At 36.3% G+C, this 19633-nt stretch overlaps 2 protein-coding genes across 5 annotated transcripts in view; one reads left to right on the forward strand and one right to left on the reverse strand.

The window, feature by feature from the left end:
- Positions 1–18139, forward strand: part of LOC116172205 (cell adhesion molecule 2-like) — a 124136-nt gene extending 105997 nt beyond the window's left edge. For 3 of the 4 annotated variants that reach the window (XM_031489364.1, XM_031489366.1, XM_031489365.1), the window contains 4 exons: positions 16980–17115; positions 17165–17298; positions 17349–17613; positions 17661–18139. In XM_031489364.1, coding sequence (XP_031345224.1) covers positions 16980–17115; positions 17165–17298; positions 17349–17613; positions 17661–17743 — 618 coding nt within the window. In that variant the 3' untranslated portion in view covers positions 17744–18139. The remainder of the gene's footprint in view (positions 1–16979; positions 17116–17164; positions 17299–17348; positions 17614–17660) is intronic. The other variant, XM_031489367.1, reaches the window with a different exon arrangement.
- Positions 1404–3241, reverse strand: LOC116172204 (UDP-N-acetylhexosamine pyrophosphorylase-like). The gene has a single exon (XM_031489362.1). It carries the CDS (start codon positions 3002–3004, stop codon positions 1577–1579), a length of 1428 nt encoding a protein of 475 aa, XP_031345222.1. The 5' UTR covers positions 3005–3241; the 3' UTR covers positions 1404–1576.
- Positions 18140–19633: the final 1494 nt, after the last annotated feature.

Genomic DNA, 19633 nt, shown 5'->3' on the forward strand with positions numbered 1-19633 from the left:
GATCACGGTTGGGGTTGAAAAAATCCTTGAGCGGCGGTAGCGTAGGAAACAGTCTCCGGACAAAACGGGTGACTCATAATCGGCGGTTGGGTAACGAGAACGCCTATCGGAGTAAAATTAATAGTCGAAGGCAAACTCTGCTACTAATTTCACTTTGCGGAGCTTATAAACCCAGCTGGTCCAGACGTCAGTTGCATAAACAGCGGTAACTGATTCATTTCCGGGAATTAATTAATTATCGGATTCAAAAGTAGGGTCAACCGAAGGTGCCATTTTCGAAAAATATTTACTATCAATATAAAAAATGGTTTTTTCCAGTAATAAAAAACCTCTACTCCCATTTTTTTTTAATTTTCATTTCTTTTCAGGGCATACCTGATTAACCAATAAAAGTAAATTCCTTTCTGTATCGCATTTTAAAAAATCTAGCAGAAAATTCCATGCAACCCTCGGAGACATTAGAAATGACAACCGTATAACGGCATATGTAAAACACAAATATCTCTTATTACAATGTCTCCGATGGTTGCATGGATTGCGTGGCTTAAAGTTAGGAGGGGCGGTCAAATATGACAAATTTTAATAAAACTGCTGGTTTTCCGTCTATATTTACCTCTGGTGCCTTTATTTTGAATCTGACGCAAAAAATGAATGAAGCTTATTTGTACAGCTCATCAAGGCACATCTTTTTTATATTTTATATATTTTTCGCTATAGGGTTTACCTAGGGGTTTACTTTCTGAGAACAGTGCAAATTTAGAAGTTACAAAATAGTAACTTTTCAATTTAAAATTTCTCAAAAACTAAAAAAAGATGTGCCTCGATGATCTGTACAAATAAGCTTTATTCATTTTTGCGTCAGATTCAAAATAAAGGCACCAGAGGTAAATATAGTCGGAAAATCGGCAGTTTTAATAAAATTTGACATATTTGACCGCCCCTCCTAACCTTAAGCCACGGGATCTCGCTGGTAGACATGACTTTTTTTACTTCACTATATATCAGGATATTTTACACCAAAAATCAGCCATGTAGCGATAAGTCACTTTTTTCCGTAGCCAGCTCTCCGTCTATAAATCGAGCGGTGACTGACTAAAAAATTAATACAGCGTGTTTAGAAATCCATACCAAATTTTGCAGTTCCGTTATTTTATTTTGAAATAAAAACCCCCTTATATCTATTATACACTGAAAAATAAGGGTACATCCTTAATATTATATCGATTAATGTTGTATAACCCTAATTTTGTATCAATTTGATTTGACTTAGTGGCCGCCTTTCCTAAATCTTCCAAAATCCGTTAGTCCTACGTGCTTTACTCATTAAGAAAAAGAACGAAAGAGAAACGCAAATTATGGTAACTATACATATTTGTTACATCCTTTATTTATTTATTGTACAGTGTGTATAAATGTATAAAATATTAAGACTGGTGCTGGAATTCATCTAACCGAGTATTTATGCTAAAATAACAAGAGTAAGATACACAATTCCATGTGCAAGTAGAAGAATTTTGTGCAAGCGGCACTGTGCAACTTAGTGTACGATTCGGAAGTGTCCACTAATGATGGTGGCCTACTCGTAATTGAGAAGAACAGGTTCGTGAAAAACTTTGCCTTCCACCTTTTCCTTTAAATTCTCGCCAGAGTAGGAAATTAGCGGCGAAATTTCGACGATATCACCAACGACAGTTCCGCCAGCGGCCACGATGTACTTCTTGTGCAAGCTAAACAGGTTCTTCCGGCTTGAAGATGGGCAGTCTCTTTCAACATCGTCCGAATATTTCAACGCACTAAACTCGGCATGGCGGGGAACTTCCCAAGTGACAAAGTGATCACTAAACTGAAAGACGTCGTACACATACTTTTCCATTTTAATTCCGTTGGGTTTATCCGGCTTAATCTTGTCTCCGTTTTCGTCGATGAACGGTATCTTCTTTTTGGCAACGTGTAGTTTCAGCTTATCGAGATGTTTCGTGACGATTTCGTTTAGGAAATTGATCGAGAAGTAGTGATTACAAATGTTACCTGCACTAAATACTATCGTTCCCTCTTTGTCCCGGAGATTGGCCGTCTTTTCAGTGATTTCGCTGTACTCGACCACTTGAAAACGGCCGTCGATTTGGCATACGACCCCAACCTCTTCCATTGGGCTTGATTTTCGCACAATCTTTGCACCACAATCCGCTTTTTTGCCAACGCAATAACCGATGAAAGCGGGGTCGGCTACTTTGACCAGGATATTGTCAACACTATGAATGTGGAGATGGCGAATTCCCCGTTGTAGCATGTCATTTAAGATACCCTGATCGCGAAGTGCACGGTATAGGCCGCCATTACCGTCTGGAGCCAAGGCCAACCTTTTCTTATTTTCCAGGAGGATTCGCCCATTTAAATCGAAGCAAGGTAAAAGTCCTTGACGGAACTGGACCACATTTTCCGACCGGAGTCCAAAGAAGTTGTGAGTTTTAAGGAAGCCTTCGGTAGCTTCTTCAGTCGGTCCGCTAGTCATAATATACCAAGTGATGTAACCGTGTTTTCCTGTGTATTCGTTCGCCAAGTTTTCCACTCGCCTAATCCTTTCGGCTTGGATTTGAAAGAGAGTTTTTCCAGACGGCAATCCTACAGAGTACATTCCTTTGGGATACGTAACGCCGAGTCTCGTCCCTTGACCACCGGCCAGTACAAGTACTCCAACATGCCCTTCGGAAATTTCTTGGTATCCGATTCTTTTGTACCTTTCCAACGTTTCTGGCTGTGAGCTTTCTTCCGACTCCAATTGCGAAGGTGGTATTGGTTTCATGTGATTGTCGATTTTAACGACGTCCTCTTCTAGCCTGGCCATCGCGTCTTGGAACAGTTGATTGACTTCCTCAAAGTCGATCGTTTCCAATTGTGACGCGAATTCATTTCGCTGCTCGGATGTTAATTCCTCCCAGAACTGAAGTAAATGACTCTGGTTTGTGCGCTCCACTCGCGTTTTAAATTTGTCGTACGTGCTCATGATTTTTCGCAAATACAATGGACGAATCTAAACAAATTATCGACACGGTGGATTCGCGAACAAATTCTTATATGAAACGAACTATGATGTAATCGGCGAATAAAATCGTAAGGTTGTCAAGATATTCTCACAAGCACTACGTCAAAATTACATGACATGCGTATACTAGCTCGAACGGAGCCGAAAACACCAACTCTAGTATGATAGAGTGAAGCGCACAAGCAATAGACACGTTTCGTATTAGTTTCGGATTATCTAAATAACGGTAGGTATATTTGTTACCAATTTAGGCTTCTTAATTTCATTCATTTTGTCTAAATCAAACATAATCGGGAATACTACAATCTGACCGCCAATGAGAACGGGAACCTCCACATTCAACAAATGTCAGAAACTAATCAATAACACCGTATACGCTTTCTAAAGGCTGTATGACACTAGGCATTTTCTTGCATCATTTCTAATATTATTTCGGATGTAGAAAATTACTTATATTTTCTTGTATCGTTTCCTGCATGCAAATTTGTAGCCTGTGTGATACTATGCAAGTGTCTTGTCAGAAAATGGTATCAAACTCGGCATGTGATTGGTGGAATTGTCTGCGGCACCCTCTATCACGTCTTTCAAACATACCAGTTGGTAATACTGTCGCGTAAGGTCAGGAACAGCTGATTATGCTCATTTACCTACTTATATGCCACATCGTCCTCCATATGAAACCAAATAAAAAAATGTCTACCTCAAACTATACGGAACTCCGAGGAATCATAAATAAACCACCCCTTTATTTATGAATAACAGAACCCATATATGAATCGAGGACGCGTTTTACAGTTTTGCGCCGAAATCGGCGTAGTTCTTGTACAGGAAACTGTGGCAAACACAAATTCCTGTATCATTTCTTGTACAAAAAAATGACACTAGACACTAGGTATACATTTTTCTTGTATTAGAAACGATAGTGGAAAAGATATAAGAAAATGCATAGTGTCATACAGCCTTAATTAGAAAAAATCTGTGTCATATTTGGAGTACGCCTAAAATAAAAAGCAAATTTTCAACACGTTTAAAAATGAGAGGAAACTTTCATCCATTCATAGTCTTCATAGCAAATGTTGGTTTTTCTAAAAAATGAAATGTAAAGCTTGTATCAAACAGCATAAAATTGAAAGTTACGCCACTAGTTAATGTGTTAGAAACTTAATATTCGGAGAGGAATATTACTTAACAATTGTATCCGCCTCGCTTTTCTAGGTCCTATGTAAATATTAGTACCGGAAAATTGGTTTTGATGTATGCTTTGCTTTTGTGCTTAATAAGTTACCAACTATCGTCGCTGTAGCGGAGAGTTAAGACGACTTTTTTCCGATTAGTAAACAGCGTAGCAGATTTTGATTGGGACCCGAGCTTACTACAATAGATCGATGCAGTGAACGAACAGACATTTCCAAAAGCAAACAAAAACGTAATCAAGTTTGTGATATGCGTTAAGTTCTCCAAAATGCGATCGATACCAGGAATAAATTTATTTAGATAAGTAGATACATGCAGAGAGCCCATAATGCAGTTAAACTTCGTGAATTTTGCATTTAATTCCCAATTCTGTTCAAGATACAACTATTCGAAACGGTTCGAACAAATCTAAATAGAGATTGAAAAAGTAAATAGGTACTACAACGTGTTTCCCGTTTCCACATTGAAAGCTACACGTTTGCCAATATACGGCGATGCACTAATTCCCAATTGCAGCTTTTTATACATGTCCTCTTTCGAAAAAATATACTTATTTACAGATTAGTTTTCCAACATTTATAAACAAAACAGGTAATTGTCAATTTTAGATTATATATAGGTTTGTCATTTAAATTATTCACTGGCGTGAGTAGTTTATTGTCTTCTCGCTATCTCACAATCAGTATCTAACAATTAACAAACAATTCAATGATGAGGATTGTATTCAGTTACAATAGGAAAGTGTCGATTTTGTTCGTTGAGGGGGGAAAGAGGGTTTTTAACAGCAGCACAAGAACACATTTGAAAGTTGGAAAACTGTTCAGATTAGAAAATATTCGAATAGGTAATAATTTGATCACACCTACACTGACAGTAGCCATTAATTACATTCCAATTATCAATAATCATCATAATGTTATTTGTATAATTACCTATAGGTAGTTTATTAATTATTGCCGGTATAACCGATGCCGGAAAAGCAATAGTCTCCGAGATAGGTCGTCGGGATAGTAATGGTCGCCGGGATAGGTTGTCGCCGGGAAAACGGTGGCGGGGTGTACGTCGCCAGGATTTACATCCTCGGAATGAGTAGAGTGCACCGTGTTATTACGCTTATATTATTCAGAAAGTGATCCGAGTGAGTAAGAGTTATTTGTGTTTTACACATGGGGCTTTTTAAATCCCCTGAAATTAACACACGAAATTTTTTTGAAAAAATGGGACCTAGTACTACCTGAACACCAACGAACAACATACGAAAGTTTCAAAACATTTGCATTTTTTGTGAGCTACGGGACTAAGTAGTACCTAGATACTACAATCCAAAACAAACGTGTTACTGATTTGGCATTTTGCTAACTGTATATCCGTAAAAATGTCACCACTTATTAATTCGAATTCCCAGATGATATAGGTACATAGTTTTGATAAGAAATGGAAACCTTCAGTAAATTACATCTAAAAGCAACTTACAAACACTTCGGCCCTTCCATTGGACTACTTCGACCGAACAAGAGTTTCTTGAAGAATGTTGCATAAATTTTCTCTAATTTGAATCACAATCCAAGTTTTGTCCTGAATCTAATTTATTCCTTTTAAACGCATGTTATTTTAAAAAATGCGCTATATGTCATGGGTAACATCAGAAAATATGCTCTACAAAAATCTAACTCTGTATAGTGCATAGCTACACTATTAACAAGTTTTTGATAATAGTGTGTACGTAGTGTTCTTATTCTTTTGAATGAATATTGTGTGATCAAAACTCTCTAAACCTTCCCCATATAGTTTTTATTCGTTGAAGTTTTAAAAATAGCGACTATAGTTTCGGCGTACTGCCATCATCAGGCGACTAGAAGTTTATCACAATATAGCAAATTTGAAAACATTAAGAGCTAGTACTTACTGTAAAATTTAACAGGAAAACGGTAAGTTACAAACGTTGAAGACGAATAAGACGAACATGTTGTTTTTTAATTATTAACTGGCCGAAGCCAAGTGAAAGTAATTAAAAAACAACATGTTCGTCTTATTCGTCTTCAACGTTTGTAACTTACCGTTTTCCTGTTAAATTTCACATTAAGTACTAGCTCCTAATGTTTTCAAATTTGCTATATTGTGATAAACTTCTAGTCGCCTGATGATGGCAGTACGCCGAAACTATAATCGCTTTTATTTTTAAAAACTTCAACGAATAAAAACTATATGGGGAAGGTTTAGAGAGTTTTGATCACACAATATATTTCAACCCCCATTTCGAGGAACGATGGATCCAACCCAAAAAAAAAAATCTTTTGAATTAAATTAATTAGGTGCTTTTATTAATCAATTAAAATGTTGATTTGAAACGTTTTTTACGTGGCACGTTTTTAATTACGTGGCATTTTTGTAATAAATACATGTGGGTGCGCGGTTCGCTTTTAAATTTCACCACCGACTATTTGTATTAATTTAAGTTCTATCAACTAATTTAAACAAATTTTAAATTGCGCCTCGTAGAAGGAAAAATCTCTGTTTATTTAAGAGATTGCAGCAAAGGTGGTCGTTTGAGAGAATTTAACTGGATAAGGGCAAATCTTTAGGAACATAAATTCGCTCGTTTTTGGATAGATATACTCGTATAAGTAATAGTCGTAAACGGTTTACGTAAAGCGCATTTCAATTACGGTGTGCAAACTTAGATAATAAGAAAGCTTGTTTTCAAAAAATGTAGTTTCCTTCATCGAAACATTCTGTAACTAGGTATATCAATCAATCCAATATCGTTGCGCGTTCATAAAATTAACTACTTGTGCATCTAGCTAGCTAATGCCGTGTCTTTTTGCTTGGACGGGCCGTAGGTCTTCTCAAACGTGTATGTCTTTTACTTAGCTTATAGTTAAGGAGTATGGTTTTTTAGCAATTACTTTCTTTTTTGTCTGCTTATCCGTCGTACGAGAGGTGAAATCTCAATACCTACTCTAAATTAATGTAGTTATGGAAATTTTGAGAACTCCCGTTGAATTTTTACTCTGGCTAGAGCTAGACTATTTCTAACAATTAGCTCACATTTTCTTCTGAAAACCTTCCCCAATCTGTGAATTTTAATTTCCTTGTGAACTAAAATCACGCAGTCACGTCTGAAGTTAAATGTGGCACTGTACTTGGCTACGAAATTAAATTAATAGTGGAAAGAATTAACACAGCACGTAATTGTGTGGACTGGAGCGGGGAGGTATCCTTCTTGAACCCACAAACTCCTGAAATTAGCCTACTGAGATCAAAGAAACGTAAACTCATGAGCCATGACAACCTGTAACACGACCACGATAAAACAAAAATGAGATATCTTACTATACAAAATAGTGAATGTGGAATTTCGTACCTTTGTACTTCCTATACTTTTCATGAAAGATTGATTTTGTTTCGTTAACAACAACAAATTTGGAATTGTTATGCGCTGCAATTGAGCAATAGACCCGTGATAATAAACTAAATAGGGAAGCTGACCAGCGAGAGTTATTTGCACATAGGCCTAACATGCCAGAGGCCCAAATGTAAGTACTCGTATAATAGCTCGCTTGATGTAAAGGAATAAGGAAAATTCCTGCTGACGCTTTTCTTTTGGAAACTCATGGTTTCGCCGATGATATAAAAACACTGAACCTCATTTTTGGAGGTTTGGGAGGTGGGAACACATTGCTTGTGCAGATGAATACTACTCCGTGAAAAATAATGGTGGTTCTCTAATTAAAAAAGCTCATAGTGATGGCTTAAAGGGGTTAAATTTGAATCTAATTTATCTGATACCAGTTACAATAGCCTTGATCAATGCCTTAGACAAAGTTATTTCAATTCTGTTAAATACACCCAACACTCTCGACGCCCTATGGGAATAGTTATTTGTATTACTAGAGAAGAAAGAGAATTCTCGCTACGTTCAGGTGTCAAACTTTGAAGTTGAGTTGAAAAACACTTCCTTCTCAAGTTTTTTACATCATTTTTTTTCTGAAACTATACAATCAAAATTGAAAAATTATCGTATGCAATAATGACGTTTGCGGTTTGACACATAGCAATCTAGATATGGGTATGTTTTTTTAATTTCCTCACTAGAGAGGAAAATCACGTTTTCTTCACCCTTTTTAGAGACGAAAGTAGTTGTTTATAAAGTAATTTCAGAAAAACAACCTGTCACTCCTACTTGCGGAAATTTTTTTTATCTAACTTTCATATTTCATAGGTACTTAGAACTTAGAATCTCAGTCCCTATTTAGAAACATCATTAACAACTAATTAACTTTGAATATTATTGACGATATGTGGATCACTGTGGATGGATATATTTAACAACGAAATTCTAGATATCAAACTCAAGAGTGATACGACTAAATACACTGTAAATAAAAGCAATACTAACACCAAGTTCAAAATTTAGTTTTGCACATGTTATAGCCATACCCAGGAGCTCGTTTTCTATATTTGTTTACACGTTTATTTTTAACTAAGTTTTACACCTTTAAGTTTCGCCGAACCTATGAGGGTTGGTTTGTGCTTTAATTACCATTATTGAGACACTACCCCATTTTGTGAACAGCCAAATTGACGTCAACTCTAAGAAATTGTGGTTCTAGTTCCCCCAACCTCTATGCCAGTTATTCCAAACTGTGTATTTCCAATTCTTCTATTTCGCGAGATAGTCGCATTGAAACTTTTCAAAATGAGACTCTCGTATACCGGGCGGTGCATGGTAAGTAGGAATAGGATTTAACATGGGAAATTAGTTTTATGCAATAACCTGCCCTCCTATACATTTTACAGAAAAAAACTGTAGAGTTTAAAGTTATTCAGAAGTAAAAGATGCGCACAATACTGTTTTTACATGTTTTATTAAGCTTTTGGTATACCCGCAAATTTAAAAATAAATTTCAACATTTTTGATGTGATGTGGTATTGGTATTTTATGAATTGCTACTAATAACACAAATTAATGTTGAAATTTATTTTTAAATTTGCGGGTATACCAAAAGCTTAATAAAACATGTAAAAACAGTTTTGTACGCATCTTTTACTTCTGAACAACTTTAAACTCGTAAAATGTACAGGAGGGCAGGATATTGCATAAAACTAATTTCCCATGTGTTAATAACTTAACGTGCACCACCCGGTATACAAAACAATACAAGAAAAATAAAGTTACAAATTACTGTATTTTAAAACGAACTTAAACACCAGCTTGGAGATCAATTATCTTTAACAACAGATTAATACACTCCATTAATATACGACCAATCTGATTGGTGATTGTTTCAAATTCTAATCAATCAGACGAGTTTTTAAGTGATTAAAAGCTAGATAGCGTGTAGGAATGGCAAAATTATATAGTGGTTGTGAAATTTACTGTCTTTTATTAATCTCCCTAAAATACACTCGATCGAGGATAATTTTGCACTCAAATTTTGTTGCTTCCTGGAAAAAATTCTCGATCAAAAGCATAAGATCATGCTCTCTAGTTTTTTCCGTTGCAACAAAACTTTCGTTTAAAAATAAAATTATCCGATTAAAAATCAAGCTCTTGTGTATTTACCCCGAAGCAGCTATGAACTATCGACAAAATTGGACTCGAGTTGAGAAACATTGACGACCAAACAGTTTAAGATTCTTTTCTTTTGTATTTAATCCGCGATTTTCTCATCAAATTTCATTATATAAAACCATGAGTTTCCATAAGAAATGCGTCTAAATTACTCAAAAGGTGGCTATATAAAAAAAATGTTTCTTAATCCTTCACATCAAGGCAACTATTGCTTGCAAACATGTGGAATCTATGTGCAAATATAAATATGTATGTGTATATGTAGGTGTACATATTATGGAAAGAGAATTGGTAATGTAAAAATATAGGTACTTGAAGTTCTAAATTTTGTTTGTGATATTTAAATGTTGTGTTTTTAATTTTTCTATTTTGACGAGTCTGATATGGCTATATAGCTGTGAAAAGGCAATAAACATTATTATTATTTATTATAGGAGTTGTAACAATTATCGAATTGATCTGTTTGGAAAGAGTTATTTCGATCTTCAATAACAACAGAAGTAGCGCAAAGTCTGTTCCTAAATAAAACCATATAAAGCCGCCTCCTTACAATTTGGCGGTCGGGTTTATCGGATTTGTTACGTTTCGACGTTTTCGCAAGGAAACCGACGCCAAGTAACGATTTTAAGATTTATGCGTCCGCATAGGAAAGGATGATCAGCTACTATTGCAAAATTTACGGATACATAGGCATTCAATACTACACAACATGTAACTTTTTAAACGATTACTGCATTAAGGTAGCTGCTAATGTGAAATTTGCACTTACACGTAGCTAAAAGGCGTAGCGAATTTCTTTTTATATAAATTTAAATTTATATAAAGCTTATCCAATTAAAAGAATGATAGTAAAACAAAACATTTTTTTCCACAACTAAAATTAATAACAACGAAATGGTAAATTCCTGTGAAAAGCTATAATCTACATGTGTATATTGGGGGTTTCTTGCTAACTTGATATAATGCATCCATTTTTAAGAAAAAATTTCTCGAGACAATTCGAATTTGCAGTTAGATTTCCATTTTCCACGACGAACTGACCACAAAACACCGTACATTTATCTGACAAGCAATAATACGAGTTTGCAGTTCTAGTAGATGTTTCGGGATCGGGAACTTTACATTTTTTTTTTTTTTTGGGGCTTTTCTCGGGATCAATGCCCATTTAGCCACGATAATGAAAGGAAACCTAATGTCATAAATTAACGGGACTTAAAGGCAGGGGCACACACTTCTCGCCAAGAGGTCTGTCATGGCCTTTCATGTAGACATCACAGGTTGCGACCTTGGATAGATAGGAAGAACGGTTAAACAAAGGTTAGATACTTAGGAGTCCATTAGGGGGGTAATTCTTTGATCTTTAAATATTTAGCCCAAGATATTCTATGACTATGTCATATGTGGATTTAGAGTTAGCACACATGAGCGTAGCGATGTTCAACGGCAATTGTGTTCCTCTTTCGATTAACCGAGAATACATATGATTAATGAACGGCATCCTCAACGCGCAATTAAAAAATATGTGATTCAAGTCGCCAATCTCCGCCCCGCACATACACATTGGCGAGTCAACCACCCCAATTCTGTGGAGATGAGAAAGAAATCGTCCATGTCCGAATTTAAGACGTGCAATTGAGACGTAGTATTTTTTTGGGATATGATGTTTGATGTACCATGGTTTGAATTTCACCGTGGGCTCAATTGTACTATACTGCGTTCTCCGTTCTTCATAGTACTCTTTCCAATGATTATTATCCCACTCGTCTAACATCTTGCCTTTAAAGAAGTTGAGGAGGTCGGACTTTGGGGTATCATAACTGAGTTTAACCCCATCTTGCGCTGCCTGTTTCGCTAATCCGTCTACCATTTCATTAGCATGTATCCCGGAATGGGCCTTGATCCAGAAAAATTTGACCATATGACCTTTCTGAATAATTTTAGACTCCGCGATGATTGCTGTAATTATCGGGTGGGTGTGAAAGTAATGCTTCCTCTGATTGATTCCGGCCAAAACACTCCTGCTGTCTGACATAATAGCAAGGTTCTTAGTTACCCTGTGGATCTTAAAGTATTTTAATGCTTCGAGTATTGCTATTGCTTCCGCTGTAAAAATGGATACGATTTCTCCAAGTTTAAATAACTTGGACACCTTGTTCGAAAGCTGGTAGAATGCACAACCAACTCCCTTCTTGCTTTTTGAGCCGTCTGTAAATATAACCTTCCACCCTTTTAGGTCTTCTAAGATGTTATAGTACTGCTGTATATCGATGATTAAATTTCCCATATACCTTGGAAAGTACGTCTGGAGGATCCTAGTGTAGAAATCATGGTATGACGCCTCCGGTTTCTCTTGTACGCAAGGGGGCATGTTTATATCGTGAACGTAAACACAGGCAACTGCGAGTGGCGGCGATTTCGTTTTCGACCAAAAACTCGATCAAAGGACATTAACTTATAGAGGGTGTTGTGAATATCGACCAGATTTAATGTTTTAACCTTAGTGACGTATTTTACGGCCAAGTATTTAATTCGGAAGTTGAGTGGTGGTCGCGAGCTTCCACATACAGCGCCTCCACAGGTGTAGATTTCATTGCCCCAATACAATGTCTTAACGCTTTATTTTGGACGACTCTAATTCGTTGCAATGCTGCTTCGCTAGCTGACCCGTATAATTGAAGTCCATACTCTATTAAGCATCTCGTATGCGCTTTATATACCTTTCACGCGGTTGGCAGGTCCATTCCCCACCCCACTCTCGTCATCAAACGTAAGACGTTCAGTGATTTCTCACATTTTTTGGTCACCAGGTGTATATGTTCTGACCAATTTAATTTATAATCCAATATGAGCCCTAAATACTTTACACTTTTTACAAACGAAAACTCTAGTGTTGCCGCGAGACGAGACGAGACGAGACTTTCGAAAGTCTCGTCTCGTCTCGTTACCTCGAGACGAGACCAAGTCTGAGTCTCGTCTCGTCCTGGTTCAGTCTCGTCTCGTCTCGTCTCGTCTAGTCTCGTTTGGTCTCGCCTGGTCTCGAGACACTATCCAAATATAGTGTATGTAGGTAGAGCAATGAGCATATAGCATATAAAAGACCACGAACTACGAAGGCATGACAAGTAAATAATAGGAGTAATATAGTAGGTACGAGAGCCGGACGCATGGAACCAGTAGTGATAAGCTAACAAGATGAAATCTTTGTTACTGGATTCCTTGCAACTTGAATAACACAAAATGAGTTTTCTGTCAGCCTTTTTCTGGCCGGAATGTTATTAAAAATAGGCACTTCCGGTGAATTTTTTTCCGCAAATTAAACCGAAAACCAAACCACCTGAAATTGATAACCGTAGGTTGAGGGCGATGGGTTTTAAGGAAAAATTCTTTTCTACCGAGTTTTGTCCAGCCGGAAATAGCGGCAGAAGCGGATTAATTGAACTGTTTTTTTGTGAATTGCTATACTCATAACACAACAACTGGAAAATTCACATGCATATAAATTGAAAGTCACCTTTTCAGGAAATGTTGGTCTGCCTGCAGTTTTCCGGCCGGAAGTTAATTCTGCCAGCCCCTTAAATATCGCCGCGCGCTGCCGATTTTCGCGGCAGGCGCCGGCGGGCGATTCAAAAGTTGCCTAGTGACTGGTGACGTTTTGTGAACAATGTGCCAAAAATGTCATAAACTTTGTTATCATGATTGTCGCTAGGCAACGTTTGAATGAAGATGGCCTCCGTGTCCGTGGGCACAATTAAACAAGATATGTACGAAGAATCGCATACGATTTTCAGGGAATTTTTTGACAGCTCGTAATCGGAAACACGACTTCTAATCCGCAGTGATCCTTGAACTCGTAGAAATCGATTCGAAAAAGTTTATCTTTTTTTGTTCTCGATTTAGACTATTCCGCTAAAACAGTACAAATAAATACAAACAAATTCGAGACCAAACGAGAGTCTCGGCGAGACTCTCGACGAGACTCATGCTTAGTCTCGTCTCGTCGAGACGAGACGAGACGAGACTGAGTCTCGTCTCGGCGGCATCACTAGTGTTATCCAATGAAATTGGTTCAAATTATACTGTCTCTTACGCGAAAAAAAATTTTACCGCTGACTTGTCCACACACATATCTAGCCCATTACTGCGCATCCATATCTTGACTTTTCCAATGGCTTTACTGAGACGATCTTTTACAACCCTCTCATTTTTGTGTGCAGTGTAAATAATTAAATCATCTGCGTACTGTATGACATTAATACAATCGTCCAATGTATCCGCGAAGTCATACGTGTACAAGTTGAACAGAATTGGGCTATTTATTGACCCCTGAGGGAGACCTTCATCATACTTTTAGCTTTAAAAACAAATGCTTAAGCAACAAATTTTCTTTTACCATATCCAAATACCTAAAAACGAACAAGTAAATTTTTGTGTAAAGCGATTTATTGATCCCCTAACTGTATATAAAATTAGCAAAGCGATTATTTTCAAACTATTATGAGCAAAACACAGAGCTAACACTCTCGAAAAGAGAGAATCCGCATTGTAGTGAGTGTTTTGATAACGTTAGATACATTATTTGGTAAATCGCTGTTTTCTGGATGTAGCTTTTCTACAGAAATGTAAGGCTAACTTTTGTTTAAAGGTTCTAAATGTTTTTTTAACGAGAAATTTCCACTACGTAAGATAGTACACTTTTATGAATGTTTTTTCCGATGCATGTGCTGCGTATTCGCCGGAATAACTGTAAACAAAGCACGACGCCGGCCCGTTTAATTGATTTCTCTTCGACTGAATACGGTAAATGTTTTACGCGACGGTAATTCGCCTACCCTGAATAATTTCCAACATGACTACTTCCTAAAAGATTCAAAAAATGAAATCCAATTTGAGAGCTACCGTTACAAACCTTATACATACATTTTTGGAAGTACCTGAGTTCCGTTAGACCTGAAACACTTGTGTGAAATTAACTTCTAGTGCGTGGTTTTCAAAACTTCTTTGATATGATTATGACTCAATTATGACAGGGACGTGGCTATAACTGTCATAATTCCATCAAAATTTTCCTCTTAAGATTTCAACAGCATTAATTTTTGCAATGTCTGTCACTGTCTGTACCTCTTTCCTATTTCTTCAAAATCTTTACTCACAGAGAGAAGCATTTAATCATTTAATGAACCATGCTTCCTCTCAATTAGTCTTATATGCGACATTAACTATTCATAAATTACTATTGCCGTTGTACGTAACTGCTAATCAAATGAAATAAAATTAGTATATACAATGGGTACGTAGGTATATGTAGGTACTTGCGGTTGTATTAATACCTACAAGTAATGGAAACGGAATGTTCTCGAATAATCAACGTATACAGTTTGAGATTATTTCAATAAATGAAGGGAAGATTTAGGGATAATATGATAATAACTCAAACGCGTTCTACTAAGAACGATAATAATTTCCTATGGCGATTATATTGGCGATGCAATTAATCTATCCCGCCATCGTGTAGGAGTTAAATTGTAAGTCCGAAAACCATTTTTGTTCAAGTATAATACGGGACGCTTAAACTCGATCGTAGTATAAAATGTTATATTGGAAAATTTAATTTGAACGGCTTTTCGTTGAACGTGTCTAGTCTGGCAGCCCAATAAATATATCAGGCCAATTGATCTGGACTTTTTATCAAATTTTAACATCGTATTTTATTTAGGATTTAAAATTTATGATGGCTATGAGTGTAATATATAATATTGATATCCTCCATTATAAAACTGGATCCTAGAGCGAGTGTCGCAGTTTTTAGTATTATCGGAAAATTTCTATGACACTAAAAGCACTACGGAAGCTTGATAAATTTTAAGCTTAAAATGTAAACAATAACGTAATTTATCAAGGGAAGGTTTCAGGTTTTATATTGTTGTTTTATAATTGCGCAGATGTCGCATGATTATGTTTTAAATAGGTTTCGGTATTTCGTTGGATATTATATAGAATTAATTTTCATTTAAATTTGCAAAATTTCAACCGTTTGTATTCTTAATGAAAAGTCGGAAGTGCTGTTGTACACGTTTGCGTACGGAATCCTAAAGAGGAAACAATATCATGTGGCACGAGGGAAAAAATGCCTCAGAAACGAATCACGTTTTTCCTACTGGAAATTCTAGCAAGTTTCAAAGTAAATGTATATGCTCTTGTCAATCACATGCAACTTTATTGAGTTCCTTTTATAACAAAATGTTACACGTTTCGTAATTAATCACCATAATGTTTATGATGCATAAACGAAAGGTTGCATAACAGCTGCAGTATTTTCTAGGGGTGGTTGTATTTTCATCTTCAGGTTGGTTACGAAATAGCACTTTTACTGTACAATTAAATTAACGAACATTAAAAGGCTACACATTAAAAGTTCGACAACCCAATAGACTTAGCTCGTCCTCAGGGTCCAAGTGCTTTACCCCTGGGGTGTAGTTATTGGCATTAACCTTGCACGGCATGTCATTTATTAAGAATTCAATTTTTTGTTAGTTTGATTTACGTCTGGAATAGTTTTATAGTTCTGAATTTTGAAAAAAAAAAGTTAGAAATAACATTTAAAGTCTGTAGGTACCATAAGTGGTTGACCAGATATGCTCAAAAGACGGTTCTAGTGTCTCCTGTCTCCCCTGTATGCAGCAACAGTATACTATGCTAAACCCAGCGTTGAAGTAATATGCATAGACTTAGGATTTCGGTACGATGAGAATTTCTCAATTTTAGTTTTCCATAGCAAGTTGTCTTGACCGAATATGAAGTTGTAGTAGGATCGATCTTATAACGATTGGTATAGAGTTGGCGCTGTGTTTCCTTAAACCTGCCGAGCATTTGTGTTTTCTTATCTTGAAACTAATTATCTTATGCAGCGATAACACAACTTCTTATCTACGGCCGGAGATAAACTCTTACAAAACGCAGTTATTTGCCTGCTATTGTCGTACATCTTGTGCGGCAACATTGCTGCAGTAAAATAAGCATTTTTCCAAATTTCCAAATTTGTACAAATAAATAAAATACAAATACAAGTGCCGAAGCCAAATAAAACGTCTATTTAATTAGTCCAATTTAACACGATGGTATATAGTGTCTTAAACTTATCAATTCGAATTTAATAATTTTCTTTTTTAGATTTCCAGATCTGGATCAAAAAATGTAACTCTACGTGGGGTACGAAGAGAACTAACTGGGCACTATAAATGTGAGGTATCGGCGGATGCACCCTTATTCCACACAGAAATCAAGTCGGCGCATATGTTGGTAGCGGGTAAGTGTCGCTTTTTCCACTTTCGGCGAAATCCGACTGAAAGTTTCAGAGCTTCCCATCGATAATCCATCGATATCGATCGACCAAACGAAGGTCGAAATCGGGAAACAAATTCAAGCGGACTGTTCGGCGACCGGTTCGGATCCGGCAGCAAATCTAACATGGTATATCAACGAAGAGGAGGTAGGCTTCCACCTTTAGTATCTTTAATCTCAGACTGCCTTTTAATTAAGGTTACTGAAGATACGGATTACGTTAAGTTGTTTCCGATAACAGTGCAATCCGACCACGCACTGGGTCTGCATTCGTCCAGGTCTCGCATTGAAATAATAGCAAATAAATCTCATTTCAGCGGAGGTCTCATGGTACTTAAGTGTGAGGCGAACCTGTTTTCTTTGTGGCATGGGACTGCCGATCGTTTCATTAGGGACGAAACTCCTCAACTTGCTCCAGTTCTAGGCTCGACCTCCTCGCAAAGTCACACCGAGGACAACCAAGGTGAGCTAAATTCTGGAGGACACCATTTCTTTATTAAACATTTTCAGAGTACTACACCGGCATCGGCCATTTGAGTTTTCCCTCGTCGAGGTTAACGTGTTTTCTAATAATTCCAGTTTTCGTAAGGTAATGAATTTGAGTAATGTGTTACTTCGCGCTCGCTTCACTATATTGACGAGACTCTGAAAACGTGATAGTCGGACGTGTGTGAATGTTGTACACGGATGAGCAACAAAAGTGATCTCAATCATGAAAATGGCAATAATATTAGAAGTTAGTGTTAATGTAAAAAACTATTGCGTACCCATACCGAAACAATCAAATTATCGACCGCTGACTTTATGTTTTCTTGCGGATTTGTTCGCTGCATTTAGGAAATGGTTCTTACATTTGAAGTCTTTAGATAACTTATAATAGGTAATCAAAACCCATATTTTCCTATTTTGGAATGTTGCGATTTTCGCTAATGTTCCAAAATGAAAGTTAATTTAGTAAATATATCGAAATTGTTTAAATTTTTGTAGAACGGAGCAATAAATTATTTAAATGTAGATCTTTCATTACCTTGACCCGTTTAGTACAAGTTTCCCGAAACACTTCGCACAATAGTGCGAATGTATAAAATTAACATTTTCAAGTTATATCAGTTGAAAATGCAAATGAACGACGCGAAAAAAAGGATATCTTGTTAGGGAAAGTATCTTCTTACCTTCAGGACCGGTCCTTTTAAGACAAAAGGGAAGACCGAACTTTTTGCATTTCCTTAAGTTAACTTATAAATCTAAATTAACGAAAAGTTCAGTACTTCTATAATGTCTTCATTAACACCCTCGAGATAAAAATTTATTTTAATGTTAGAAGGAACGGATTAAATGATCCACTTGGAAATGTGGTAAATTAAGTTGGCACACTTTGGAGACTAAAATATATGCATTATTTGAATTAATAAGATGATAAGATTTGCTGTTTTAAAACTTTAACCGAAGTTACAAATTTAAATTTAAAAATTGTTTGAACTAAATTTTAATGCAATATCCTTGCTAATTACATTTCAGAGGACTTCATATAAAGCTTTTTAAAACAGAATTTCTCAACTTCGTTAAAAATCTCCATTCTTCATCTTTAGTGCATCTATAATTTATATCAAAATCTAAAATGTTGTATCTACGACCCTTCTGTACTTCTACACTCTACAAGGGTTGCAGAGCAATTCGCGACCTAATAATTCGTATCCAGACAATTCGCACCAGTATAATTCGATTCCTGGACAATATCGCACCCCCATAATTAATACCTGGAGGGCTCGAATCTTTCAAAAAAATGATTAAGAATTACCTTTACAGACCGCTTTATGAAAAATAGTTAAAATACGATTACAAGACACTTCTTTTCCCGAAAATACATTTGTTTATTGTTTACAGTCTACTTTGACGTTTATCTTTGTTCCATGGTGTACTAGCCACTTATGTTGAAAAATGAAAAAAAACACCAAATTAGTACAAAAAAAGCGAAGTTAAAAGAATACTGTACCAAAGGTACCGATAGCCTTAAATCGTTAGAAATCTGATGAAATGTTGCAGTTAATTAATAAAACTTTAAAAAATGCATTAAAATCAAGTTATCTATGAATGATCTTTTCTAAATTAGCTAATTTCCTAATTATTAAGTAAATTTACCTGACGAACAAAACAAAACGTAACGCATGACGCGCGTCTTGTAGGCTTTCAACGAACAGCAACTCGGCCTCGTAGATATCTCCATTTTACGCGGAATTGTCTTATCTCCATTAACAATTTGCAACGAAAACACGCAATTTTTACCGATTAAGTGCATTCGTGTAACAGACAATAACACAGCAAACAAATAAAAAGGGTAGAGAATAGCGCTGCACATAAAATATCGCGAAATAGCAAGGCTAACGTCTGGCACGGAGGCAATCGTATGCTAAAACTGTAATTAATACTCAATACGAATCAACGTTAAATTCCAAAAAAATACTTTACGATACACAAATAACTAA

This window comes from Photinus pyralis, unplaced genomic scaffold (assembly GCF_008802855.1).
Source record: "Photinus pyralis isolate 1611_PpyrPB1 unplaced genomic scaffold, Ppyr1.3 Ppyr1.4_LG5, whole genome shotgun sequence".
Taxonomy (NCBI): domain Eukaryota; kingdom Metazoa; phylum Arthropoda; class Insecta; order Coleoptera; family Lampyridae; genus Photinus; species Photinus pyralis.